At 35.7% G+C, this 13,368-nt stretch overlaps 1 protein-coding gene across 3 annotated transcripts in view; it reads left to right on the forward strand.

Moving 5' to 3' along the window:
• The window catches only part of DENND1B (DENN domain containing 1B), a 297,081-nt gene that overhangs the window by 156,648 nt on the left and 127,065 nt on the right, over positions 1-13,368 (forward strand). The window contains exons 7-10 of one of the 3 annotated variants that reach the window (XM_075002439.1): positions 2,884-2,964; positions 4,962-5,054; positions 7,908-7,961; positions 11,587-11,697. In XM_075002439.1, the coding sequence (XP_074858540.1) occupies positions 2,884-2,964; positions 4,962-5,054; positions 7,908-7,961; positions 11,587-11,697 (339 nt within the window). Of the gene's footprint in view, positions 1-2,883; positions 2,965-4,961; positions 5,055-5,635; positions 5,696-7,907; positions 7,962-11,586; positions 11,698-13,368 lie in introns of all 3 variants that reach the window. The other 2 variants (XM_075002440.1, XM_075002441.1) reach the window with 2 other exon arrangements.

Consider the following 13,368-nt stretch of genomic DNA (forward strand, 5'->3'; position numbering starts at 1 on the left):
GCAAAGTATCAGAGTCCAGCTGTAAATGAATCCTAGACTAAGTGTGAGCAGCATGTCAAGCTGCTGTTGAACAATATGTTGTTTATTGTTCAAATAGTTCCTGAAATTAGGGGTTTATCAGATACAAATGCTTTTTTCTGAACCACCTTAGATTTGATTTGCTACTTTACCCTTCATGCTAACTAAAAAGCTACTTCATCATACTGTCATCTTGGCTAGAAGGGGGAAAACTGTTGGCAGCACTCAGTGAAGATTCATGATAGTTCATTTTGCATATTTATGAGCAATTAGATATTTACACAGGAAAGAAAAAAATGACACTGGTCTATATTAAAAGTATTAAAGATTTCTACTTCAAGTATATTGGTGTACTAGATGGTAATTTTTGAAACAGAAAAGTTTAGCCATCTGCTGTTGGCTGTAAATACTGAGACTGCAAGAATAAACATGCAAAATTATATTAATCAGAAGCAGGTTAAGGAAAACTATAAGGCTGGGTCTACACTAGAAAGTTTTGTTGACAGATGGGGCCTCTGTCAGCTTAACTCAGGGAGCATCTACACAGTTACAGCATTCTGTCAACAGATTCTCGACATAACTCTGCATTTGCCTCGACAGTATTATTCCTCAAAAATTCGAGGTATAACAGTCTCTCGACAGAAGAGCACTGTAGACACGTCTGCAACAGAGAGGGCTTCTAGTTTCCAGTCAGCCCCCTTTGCAGAGCTGCCATTCTGCTTTCTGGCACCAGAGGGCAGTGCATTCTGGCAGCTCTCTGTCGACAGAGCAAGTTGTGTGTAGACGCAATCTGTTGACAGAGGTTCTGTTGAAATTTCCCTGTCGACAGATGCTTCTAGTGTAGACATAGCCTAACATTTTCAATATAAAGAAAATATAATAGACCAGTTGCATTAACTTAAGTAAAATAGAATGTTATGATCACTTAAGTGCAAATGTTAGTATATTAAGTCATTTTAAATTTTGTTTTGTCTTATTTTTACTATCATAATACAATTTTTTATTGAGGTCATGCTTGAATGATGAAGTTTATGCAGGGCAAGGACTGTTTTTATCTTTGAGTTGTTTTCAATGCTTATTGGCACTAAACAAATAAATAGTTGTTCAATATATAGTAAAGCTGCAATGTTATGATACAGGTTGAACCTCTTTAGTCTCATACACTCTGATATGGTAACATCCATGGTCTGGCATGATTTTAGTTGTCCATGCCCATGATGAGTAGACATCTGGCTAATTTTCCCATGGTCCCATGTTGTTTGTTGACAGTCACCATTTCTGGCTCTTAGTATTATATGCTGTTATTTAGGTGTAATTTACCCCTAAATGTCTTCTAAGAGTCCAGTAAGCAGTGGACGTGTTAGTAATTCTTGTAGACAATAATGACCTTCCGTGGTCCACCACATTCTATGGTTTGGCACCAATCGGATCCCAAGGGTGTATGTCAAAGTAATCTGTGGTTTAGTGGAACAGAAATTTTTTTAAGTGAAAACAGAAAAGCAGTCAAGTAGCACTTTAAAGACTAATAAAATAATTTATTAGGTGAGCTCACCTAATTATTTTGTTAGTCTTTAACGTGCTACTTGGCTGCTTTTTTTGTTTTCATAGTATATAGACTAGCACGCCTCCCTCTCTGTTACTATTCAACATTTTAAGTGAAAGTATTTGGTGGACTGCCTCATCCCATCTCTTGGACTATAAATCTATTATAAAGCTGCTTGTTGTTTTTGTGACCCAGCCAAAGGTAATTTATGCACCAAGATGAAAGCCCAAGGCCTTCTTTACTAAAGCCTAAGTAACTCCACTCATCTTTTGCACAGAGAGATGGCAGTCTTCTGCAGACAAATTGTATCAGTGTATATAAAAGGTGAATATACAGTTCTGCTGATATTTCGACTATTTCTCCACATTCAGTTTGATCTAATTAACCAAACTATTTTAAAATATTGCAGGTTATTGCATTTTGCCAGTTCAATTTAGGACTGAGTTTATGAATATAAACATCATCATCAAGGCTTCATTACCACTTCTAATACATTTCCACTCTGGAAACCAGTTTGTGATACCCTAAACAGACCCAGTAAAACAGATGTCTTTGAGTCGTGTTTGCCCAGCATCTTTGTTTACTTTTCAAACACATGCCATCTATATGGTACTGCTCTGCCTAATTATTTTTGTGTTATGACATTTTGGGAAATTCCAAGGCACTATCCCATTGTTGCTCAGTAGAAGTTAGAGTTCCTGCCCGATGTGTAGTGCCACAAGCAACCCAAAGGGAAATACATCCTTTGATGTACTGTTATATACAGAGTTAGGAGGAAAGAAGACAGCCATTTCAGTAACACAAATATGGTCTTGTTCTGAGAGAAACTTAAGTATAATAGCCTTGTTGGGTCACAGAGAGACAATCATATGCCAGCTTTTTAACTGCAGTAGTTATTAAACTTGTGCTATACTTGTGGACAGATCCAAGCCATATGTAGAACCCATCCTATCTGCTTGATTATAAATGCAATTAAACATTGTGTAGAAAGGTTCCAAGGCTAATATAAAAGTGTTGTTGGGTCAAACTGTGTTAATACCATTTTTTGCTTGAACCTTTTAAAAAGGTAATGTGGTTAAATTATATGTGTATGTCGGGAACTGTAGAGTAAGAAAATAAATGTTACAGAAACTGACTTCAAAGACTGAATGAAATGATCATTCTCTGAGTCATGAAAGTTGATTGTGCTTGTACTTTAAAATATGGCAGTTGCAGTATGAGATGGAGTTATTGTTAACTAAAAGAAAAGAAATTTGTTAAAATGGAATAGATATTATTTGTTTATAATTACTGAGTAATTCCTTTTTAAATGTTTATTGTAGGAAAACGACTTGAATGATGTGCTAAAATCACTGTATAGCCACCCTGTGCCAAAGCCAAACACTCCTATCAGTTTAAACGTGGTAGGTTGCCTGTGTTATTTCTCTTTATTGTGGGGGAAAAAAAATTACAGATTCTTGTGGTCAAAAATCCTAGGCAAAACCTTGGCATTTAAATTATTAATATATCAGTAAATTTTGTCCTATTGTTAAATGGCCTGCCACACTGTGTTCCTATGTCCTTTACTGTGTGAAAATGTGGGTATATCTGTCTTTACAGACTCTAACCCTGAATTATCAGTAATTGAGGTTTGCTTCACAAGTCACAGGGCAAGCCACCATAGCAAATGGCCATGCTTCTTCCTATCTTACTTACGGCCAGCTATCTTAGATGAGTTTGTCTATTTATTCCTACTGTGGATTAAGTTTTCCTCCTCTCAGCATCTGAGTGGGGAGAGATACAAGACTCGACATATGTCAGTCTGAGCTTTGCTTTTTCACTGTCTGCCAGTAGTTGCCTACCTTCTCCCTTTGTGCTTGATTATGCCAGGGTGGAATGTAGAAAAGGATACGAAAGGCTTTACTGAATTGTGTAAGGATTTCTGCAGGTCCAGATCAGTGGATTTGCACTCAAGTTTTTCTCTGTTACGTAAGGTAGAAATGTGTCCTAAAATTATAGCAGATTATGGTTCCCCTGGGAAGAGCAAAGTGTTGCACACATCACTTACAGTTGTCATCTTGAATTTGCTTTTTAAAGAGTACATCTTCCTTAGGGTTAAATTTCAGGCTTAATATTTGTTGTGGGTGAAATGGTGTTTGTGAATGGAATGCTAAAGTATATGCTAGTTGGGTAGAAAAATAAATCTGTATGCCAAATGTGGACAATTTGATGTTAAAATGAGCACCACAACTTTTACAGTTGTTAATGTTTTTTGTATTTCGAACTTGTAACATTAATGTAGCATTAGGTTCTAAGCTTTTTCATAAAACATATAGTATTTCAGTTTTATATTAGAATTTTTGGGGTAATATTTTCAATTGACTCAATATGAACTGTCCTTAAAATGATTGGCATCTGGTTCTTGACAGCACCTGAATTAGCAACATTAGGGTGTTTTTTTTTTTAAATATGCGTCTCCATCGTTGAGAAGTTTAACCTAAAATTAAATTTTAATATTGCCTGGATAAAACAATGTTTTATGATTCTTCTGTTGGCCTGTTGTACAGTTCTTGGAGCATCTTTCATTTCCCATGATCAGTGTTACTTATCCACATGTAAGGAAGTGACTACAAATCAGAGGGGCTTTTCCCTGCTTTGCAAATAATTGTTTCTCAAATGATTATATCATAGGTAACAGGACAAAAAGTCAAGTTTCTTAGATTCATGGAATTTAAGAATTGATGGGACTGCTGGAACATCGGGGCGAGTGAAAGGCTCTTTGTGGCTCTACTGCCACCACTGAAACGATGGAACTCAGTTCAGTAGGTTTAATGGCTGGATCCCTCCCACCACCCTGCTGGCCATTAGCGTCAGCAGGGCAGGGAGCTGCAGAGGAGTTTTCTCACAGAACCCTTATTATCACTTTGCAGAACCCCAGGGTTCTGCAGAACCCCATTTGGGAAACACTGATCTAGTCTGATCACCTCTGTGACATAGGTCATAGGACTTCTCTAGAGTAAGTCCTACACGATGTTTTTCAGAAAAAATCCAGTCTTAATTTAAAAATTATCAGTGATGGAGAGTCTACCTGGTCTCTTGATAAGTTGTTCAAGTGCCTAATTACTTTCACTGTTTAAAAGTTGACATCTTATTTCCAGTCTGAACTTTATTTAGCTATGAGTTCTACCATTTGAGTTATTTTGTGGGGTTTTTTTTTGCTAGAATGCATGGCCATTACTGAATATTTGTTCCACATGGAGATACTTGTACACTGTAATAACCCCATAACCATCTCTTTGTTCAGCTAACTAGATTGTGCTTAAGTCTGTTCCTATACGGCATGCTTTATAATGCTTCAGTCATTTTTGTGGTTCTTCTCTGAACCCACTCCATTTATCTTTCCTGTTTTATGCATCCAAAGATTTCATTAGACCTTTTGGCCACACTTGGAGCTCGTGTTCAGTTGATTGTTGACCGTAACCCAGAATCTTTTTCAGAATCACTGCTTCCCAGGGTACTGTCCCCTCTCTTGTAAGCATGACGTATCATCTTTGTTCCTAAAAGCATACATTTACATTGTCATATTCAAATGCATTTTGTTTGCTTGTACCCAGCTGATCCAGATTTCTCTACGTTATTAACCTATCTTCTTCATTATTTACCCCCTCCAAAATTTTGTCACTTGCAAATTTTGTCAGCAATCATTTTATCCATTTTTCCAGATCATTAACAAAAACATTAAATGGTATAGGGTCAAGAACTGGTCCTATTGTTAAGTTTTTTAATAAAGTCCAACGGCTAGGTAAGCACAGACACAGCACACAATGTAATCAGATATTGTATTCTGTCAACCAACAAAATCTTAAAGTTTGCTTCATCACCCTGAAAATACATTTTATACCCTGCCATTTTATCCATGTGTTTTCTGTTGATCTGTTAAATGGTGTTCTAGTTAATATTAGACAACATATGAGGCTTGCATGGGTATTTAGAAGGTCAGAACCTGAAATTTTACTGATTAAGCCAGTTGTCATTTTTCTAAAACAATTATTGCTTGTGAATGAGATTTATCTTTTTCTCTCAATGTTGCATAAGAATCAAGAGATGTGTTTTGTGAGTGAGAAAGTTATGAAAAATCAGCCCTACCTAGTATTGGTGAGTTCAAAAGGACTGGCTACCTAAATCTGACTGATGAAAAAAGTAATTCCATTTTTCTGTTGATTTCACATATATCTGTGGGAAGATGATGATTTTGTGGCTCTCCAGTCTGAAAAATCAAACTTTATTAACATATTTCTGTTTATAGTAAGCTTATCGCAGAACTGCAGTCAGTATGTGTGAATTATAATCCTACTACAAAAACAAAAGAAAAAGAATAAGCAGTCCTGTGGCATCTTAAGCTACATCTACACGGCAAAGCTATGTAGCTACTCTGTGTCTTTGACATTCACCTGTCATTTCAAAATCCTTACCTTGTCAAATCTTTTTACAACTTTCCCTTTGTTTTTTGTGGTAGCTTACTTTTAATACAACGTTGTATTGTATTTGCTTGTTTGTTATCCGCTGATTCCTGATTATACAATGCTGGTTCCCGATGGGTTGTGTGGTTGACTGGTCAGTTCATAATTCTGGTATAGGTTGAACCTCTCTCATACGGCATCCTCAGGACATGATCAGTGCCTAATGGGAGAATTTGCTGGACCACAGGAGGTTAATGTTGTCTAGCACGTTATCAATACTTCCACTGCTAACTGGGCTCTTAGAAGACATTTTGGGGTAAATTACAGCTTAACAACAGCACAGCACACTGAGAACCAAGACTGGTGACTGGAAACAAGCTTTATGGGATCATGGGAAACTTGGCCACACCCATGATAAGTGATTGTCCAGCTCACAAAAATCATTCCGCATTGCAGATATTTCCGGATGAGAGCATCCATATAAGAGAGGTTCAACTTGTATTTGTAACTCTGAGATTCTGCTGTAATAGATCGTGGCTGTGGCATCTGGTAGTAGTTGGCTGATGGCTTCCTGTAGTACATCTCTGCTGTTGTGCTCACTGAATTTATTATTATTATTATTGTTATTATTATTATATTTAAATTATAAATATTAAAAAGTTGATTGTTTCACTTCTAAGTTAATACTGAATAATATTCTGTGGCCTTAAACGTGTGTGTACCTGTGTATGCATGAGGGAAGGACAGTGAGGAGAGAGGGCAAGAGAATAAAGTGATATAAACAGAAAATGGGATTTTTTTTTCCCATTGGTCTGTGTGTATTCTTAGTCTTGGCAACTGGAAAAATGTTTGCCTTTCTTTACTATATTAATGCAAATTTATGTCACAGTTTATTTATTGTAAATGGGACCCAGTATTCATCTGTTACATTTGTTTTGTGTAGCTAGCATTTAGACTTTTTAACTAGTGTTAAATAAACTAATTATTGTGAAGAGGAAAATCTGGTTTTTAAGTCCATCAGTTTGGTGCAGTAAGATCTTCCTACATATATGTAATAAATAGCATTAATAAATAACATTTGCTTTTAAACACCAACTACATTAAAATTATGCATAATCAGTTCTAGATAATCTTTCTGAAGTTTGATTAGAAACGCTTATTTTTATATTTGTGTTCAGTTATGTATGCAGGTACATCTAAAACCAGACACAGTTGTTTTAAATTGTAGATTACATATTTACTAAGAAAACGGGATAAAGTTCTTTCTCCTACAGATTTAGGATAAAATATTAAAGATATGTTAAATTTATCTATTGAAGTCTCTGGATTAAAATAAATTAGTGAAATACACCTGTACTGAGTTTAATTCGGTCTCTATTTACATTTGAATGGTGCTCAGCCATATGTATATACACAGAGAGAGAGGGAGAGAGCGAGAGACATGTACACACACATATATTTGTAAAAAGTAAAGTAATCTTTTCTTGAATTTCTGTTTAAAGATTTTTGTGTAATAGAGCAGAACTCTACCTGTAATAATATTCTTTCTATCTTAATGAATAAGGTGAATGATTTTTCCTCTTTAATCTAAATTTAGATTTTGTTATTCTATATATTTTTGTTGGGGGAAATAATTTTTCATAAAGTCTTAATCATTAGTCTCAAATTGAATCTGCTGTTTCGTATATTAACTCTTGGCTCAGTATTTAAAATATGCACAATTTCAATGTGACTGTACAAAAATGTTGTACTGATGCATGATTTGCTGAATCACAAATTCTTTTCTGGTGTTTTGGTCTTTTTTATTTTATAATGTGCATGCGCGCACGTACACACACACAAAAATGTATATTCTTGGTCTCATTCTGCACAAACATTAATTTTGCTCCCCCTTCCCCATTTATTAGCATTCATACTTCGTTACTCCTGATGTAACTGGATTACCAACAATCCCAGAAAGTGTAAGTATGTGCTTTTTTTTTTTTTTTTTTTAATTCTGACTAGCAGTGTTAACCTTGTTCCATGGTTTGCCTGAATTAAATTTTTAGTTATGGTTCATGGTTGGGATTACAAATTTAGGGCCTTATATTGCTTTCCACAGCAGATTATTGGTATCAACAGGAGGTATTTTTACAAAGAATAAGAGGAAAACACAGCTTTTGTCTAATAACAGATGCTTTAGTAAGAGAAACAATGCTGCGTTCAATAACATATAGTGGTAAAGGAATTATATTAGGTATTTTTATGACTACCACTGTTTCGGTACATAATTTGACCATTTGCACATTCAGATATCTAATTTTGTGCGTGCATTTGCCTACTACTCATGAATCTAAATTATTTGAATATATGCTCACTTCCCCTCAAAATTGCATAATTTAGTGCCAGAATTAACATCCCATTGAGAAGAATGGAAGCAGTTTATTTTTCTGAACGCTGCTGTTATCAAATTACCAATAATATACATGACCATATTTAGAAGGTCATCTTGACAGCTCTAATGATTAAAAACTTTCTCTTTGTTTAAATGAAGGTTTGCATTCTACAGAATTCATGTATGTGATAGAGCAGGGGTGAACAAACTTTTTATGTCAGGTCTCACTTTTTGTCTAATGTAATCCAAAACAAAGGACATTACAATTATGTTCATATGAAAAAAAAAACACTTTCAGCATGTGTAAGAAAATAAGAATACAGAATGTAAAACTTTATTAATAGGTATGTAAATGTGAATACATGTACATAAAAGCAGTAACATATTTCAACATTTTTAATGGGTTGGATCAGCCTGCGACCTAGCAGCCAATCATACAGCTGCCCCCTGATGAAATTTCATGCCCCCCTGAAGGGCCCTGCCCCCCCCACTTTGCTCATCCCTGTGACAGAGGCCAGATAACTACATTGAGTGGGCTGCAAACATACTCTCTGTGTGATCTGCAAGTGTTTACTTGACTGTGTGTTTAATCACGGAAAGTGTAGCTTATTTAAATAGCTCACCTTCTTTAAATCTTGCATTTAAATATGCAATCAAGGGCATTCATGATATAGAGGGCCATTTGCTACAGTTTTGGAATGATGGTGTCCTCCCCCTTCCCAGAAAATTAAGTCTGCATGGTGGAAGGAAGAAATTATGTGTTGCATATAGTAGAGTATTGATTGATTCCCTGAAGTATTTCAGTTCTGTGCCTGTGGTTGATAGCTGCTGTGGTTTATGTGAAAGGTATGCATTTTTATATGGTTCATAGAAAGGCAAGGCAAGAAGAGGTGTCTTTCCCTACAATCTTTTCCCAGATATTTCATTCATAAGAGTATGAGAAGAAGTAATAAGGTGCTGTGATTTTACATGGGGAGCAAATAGGTGGTGGTAAACATTAATAATAAATAATTATTTGCTGTGACTCTTAAAGTGTTGCAGTGAAGATTGACTTTTAAAATATAAATAAATCTCTGACTGATTTTAATTAAAAAAAAAACAACAACCCAAAACCAAAAAACCTCTACAGTATATATTGGCAATGAAATTGATCTGATGAAGTGGGCCTGTCCCATGAAAGCTTATCACCAAATAAATAATTTTATTGAAGTGCTACATTTCTGCTGCTTAGTTTTGTTGGAGTATAGACTAACACTACTCCCTTGCTGTTACTATACAGTATATAGAGTATTTTGTTGAAGTGAAAGGCTAGATGTATGTTTGGCTGTTATGCAGCTTCAGCAACACAGCCTCAACCACCACATAAATAAGATGCTGTGCAGTTAGTCCTTGGCAAATTAGAATCAATCCAGTTTTCATGGCACACATCTCTCTCAGATGGGATATGGATATGCTGTTCAAGAGCCACGGTTCCTTTCTTTGCACAAAAGTTTGGGTCTTTGCAGCCCTTGCCCATATTTCTTTCAGCAGCTCTGAGACCTGAGACCCCAGGGCCAGATATTACTTTTTAGGCTTTCTCCTGGGATTTATTTGGCAGTGAGCTCTTCACACAGTTGCATCCTCATGCTTTGAAAATGTCAACGCCTTATCACGTAATTGACTCACTTTGCTTTTTCTGTTCTACATCACAAAGTACAGTCACAAAGAAGAAGGTAACCATTCTGATCCAAGTCAAATTTAAACAAATATTTAAGGTTTAAATGCAGCATTATCCCATTTTACCCCTCTCTGTAGGACCTACACAATCTTGCTCCTGCTAACCCTTAAAGGAGGTGATTGTGTTCAGCATCTTTGTCTCAAGAGGGAACAAAATGGCAGAGGGACTCAGCATCTTCTCTTACCTTCCTCAGTACACTTAGGCTGTGTCTACATTAGCCCAAATCAGCAGATAGGAATACGGGGATTTTGATGTTCCTGGGGCCCTTTTGCATAGGGCGCCTGTCTGGGCAAGCTGGGCGGCAGCGAAAAGTGGCAATTTTGAAGAGCCATGGCTGGCGGCATGCTAATGAGGCACTGAATATGAATTTCACTAGTAACGAGGTGCATTTCATTAGTAGTTGGGCGCTGAATATGCATTTCATTTGCATGGCCACTTTGAAGATTTGGGCTAGAGTAGACGTAGCCTTAGGGTGCTGAGCCATAGAACAATGATATTGTTGTGTGCATATTAGCTACAGAGTAAGGCTGATTGTTCAAGTTACCACTGAAAACACAATTGTCTGGGACACATGGCAAGGTACAGACACATATCTTATGGTAGCTAGATACCCCATGGGTATAGTTCTTTATGTCAAAATGGCTGAGAACTTAAAAATTCAGTGGTAGCAGGTTGAGAATCCCAATGACATTTTGAACAAGAACTGCCCTGAACAACATTTGTACCTATTTCCACTGCTTCACACTGACTCAGTAAAGATTTTAAACTTTAGTGTGACATATTCAATGACATACCGAAAATCTTATTCTGATTACACGTCTGGCTGCACATAAATGAGGAAGAATTTACTAGTGAGGTAAGTTGGGTGAGGTAATATCTTTTACTGAATCAACTTCTGTTGTCTCAGAGTGGTGCAGCCATGTTAGTCTGTGAGAGAGGCTAGCTTTCAAGTTTACAGAAATTGATCTAATAAAAAGTTATTATCTCCTTCCACCTTGCCTTTTTCATATCTAGGGACCAACATGACTACAATACAGCATACGATGAAGAATTTATTAGTGGGAATTCAATAGGATTGTTATTAAGTATTTGTGAATGCTTTTGTATGTATTTTACAGAGCAGTACATTTTTCAATATATTAATGGCCCAAGATGTATTCATATTAAAAGCTCAAAGTATACATAAATATAAATAGCTATTTTAAAAAGAACTTATTCAAAGTTTCCATGTCTCCAAATTTGTTGAAAGTACAAAGTTCCCATCATCCAAAAGGATAATTAAATATTCAAAATATAGAGACAATCTTAAAGTTAATTTTACTTTGTGTTTAAAATGGCAAAGAGTTGTATGAATAAAGATATTTAATGAGCAGACGTGTCTCTTGGCAGGATTGATTTTCATTTGTATTGTGATAAATTGTTATAAATAATGTACAAAATGCTCCACTCACTTGCCGTTAACATTTCTTTTTTTTTTTTTAATTTATTTAAACAGAGAAACCTTACTGAATATTTTGTTGCTGTGGATGTGAACAACATGCTGCAACTTTATGCCAGTATGTTGCATGAGAGGCGCATCATTATTACCTCTGGCAAACTAAGCACTGTAAGTACTTCACACATCTCCTTTTAAGTATAATATATTGAGCATTTCATAAAAAAGACCTGCAGACATCTGCAGATTTAGATATGTTCCATGTGTACTTGTAAGACAATATCTGCATACTTTTTGATATATGGTTTTAATCTGGTTCTTGAAGTACAAAAGTCTGATTTATGTAGGACCTACTCAGATACATTAAGTCAGGTTAATTATTTTTTTCTTATCAGGACATGAGAGTTCTTTAACTCTCCAGAGTTCATTTCTGTGCCTGTTACCCTATAAAAGAATTCTTAAGGGCTATTATAAGATCTTTATTATTCACTTGTGGCTTATTCCATTGGAGCTACTTGAAGGAAATCAAGGGGCCATGATAATAGCTGCTATCCTAACCTGGTAATAGGTAGATTCATCTTTGTTACAAAGTAGTGGCTTGGGGTGAATACTGTAATAGCTCTGATTTGGAAAAGCTTTTGTGGCTGATAATAATTTACAACTCAAAATACCATTTTTAATACAGGTTTTAGGATATTGCCCACAGTGAAATGTTTTTTCCTTATGTCAGTTAAGACTGGAGAAATGAAAGAATGTCTATGTTTGGTTACAAAACATATCTGAATATTCAGATATTCTTTTGTTTTAAACTACACAGAGTAAAGGTTGAGGCTTTGCAATTTTCTTACAGTTTGATGCATCCTCAGGAGCTTAACTCAGGTTGCAAGTGACTATGATTTTACAGACAAATTTGCGTCATAATATTTATTCGTTGGTTAGTACCTTTATTCTTTTGTTAAAACTCAGTCACAGAAAATCCTTTTATTTCTTTAAAGCGGTGCTGTATAAAGCTTTTTGTCTGAAATGTGTTCCATAGTAGTAGTAATTCAACATTACCAACTTTACTGAAGAGTATGTGAACAGTTATTTTATTTTGCTTGGGAGTGGGATTTAGATGCAATTTTAAAAACACAATTTGGAACAACATTTTGAAGAGTTACAGATGAACTATTTTGTTTCTAAAAATATATGGTGTATAGAGAGTAATTTAAATTCCGTTGAGCCAAGAATGAAATGTTGTGGGGTGGGAAAAACTCAGCTGTATTGCCAAAGGGTTCTGGAAAGTAGGAGCAGTTCCTATTATTAAAAAAGAAAACCAAAACCTTACTAGTCCTCAAATACACAACTTGTTGTGTGGGCTGCTGTACCGTGTAGAATCCCGAGTGACTTCAGTAGGTCTGCATGCAAGCACTGCAGTTTGCTTACAGGCTGCAGGAGCAGGGCCATCCTAAACAATCCATTAAAATGGTACTGAAAGAATGATGTGTAGTTTTTAGAAAGCAGTTGATATAAGTACAGTAATTTTGTGTAAAAAAAAAAAAAACCAACCTATTCAAATCCCAGTGCTTTCGACTTTTAAGAGCTAGATGTTTTCCTTTAAATTCAGAATAATCTAGAATTACCCATTTCACTCATATAGTTCCACATTTATTTCAGTTTATCAAAAATACATCCATCAAGAATAGTGGGTACACATACAAACATTTTCAATAGGAGATGAAAAGTAAACAGTTTGAACTGATGTCCAAATACAGAAGTTTTCCCCGAGACCTGTTCCCCAAACCAAGTTTTCATATCCTGATCTTCCCATAACTTCACTCATTGTGTTATTTCTTTATAGTC

The sequence above is a fragment of the Carettochelys insculpta genome, chromosome 9, assembly GCF_033958435.1.
Source record: "Carettochelys insculpta isolate YL-2023 chromosome 9, ASM3395843v1, whole genome shotgun sequence".
Classification (NCBI taxonomy): Eukaryota; Metazoa; Chordata; order Testudines; family Carettochelyidae; genus Carettochelys; species Carettochelys insculpta.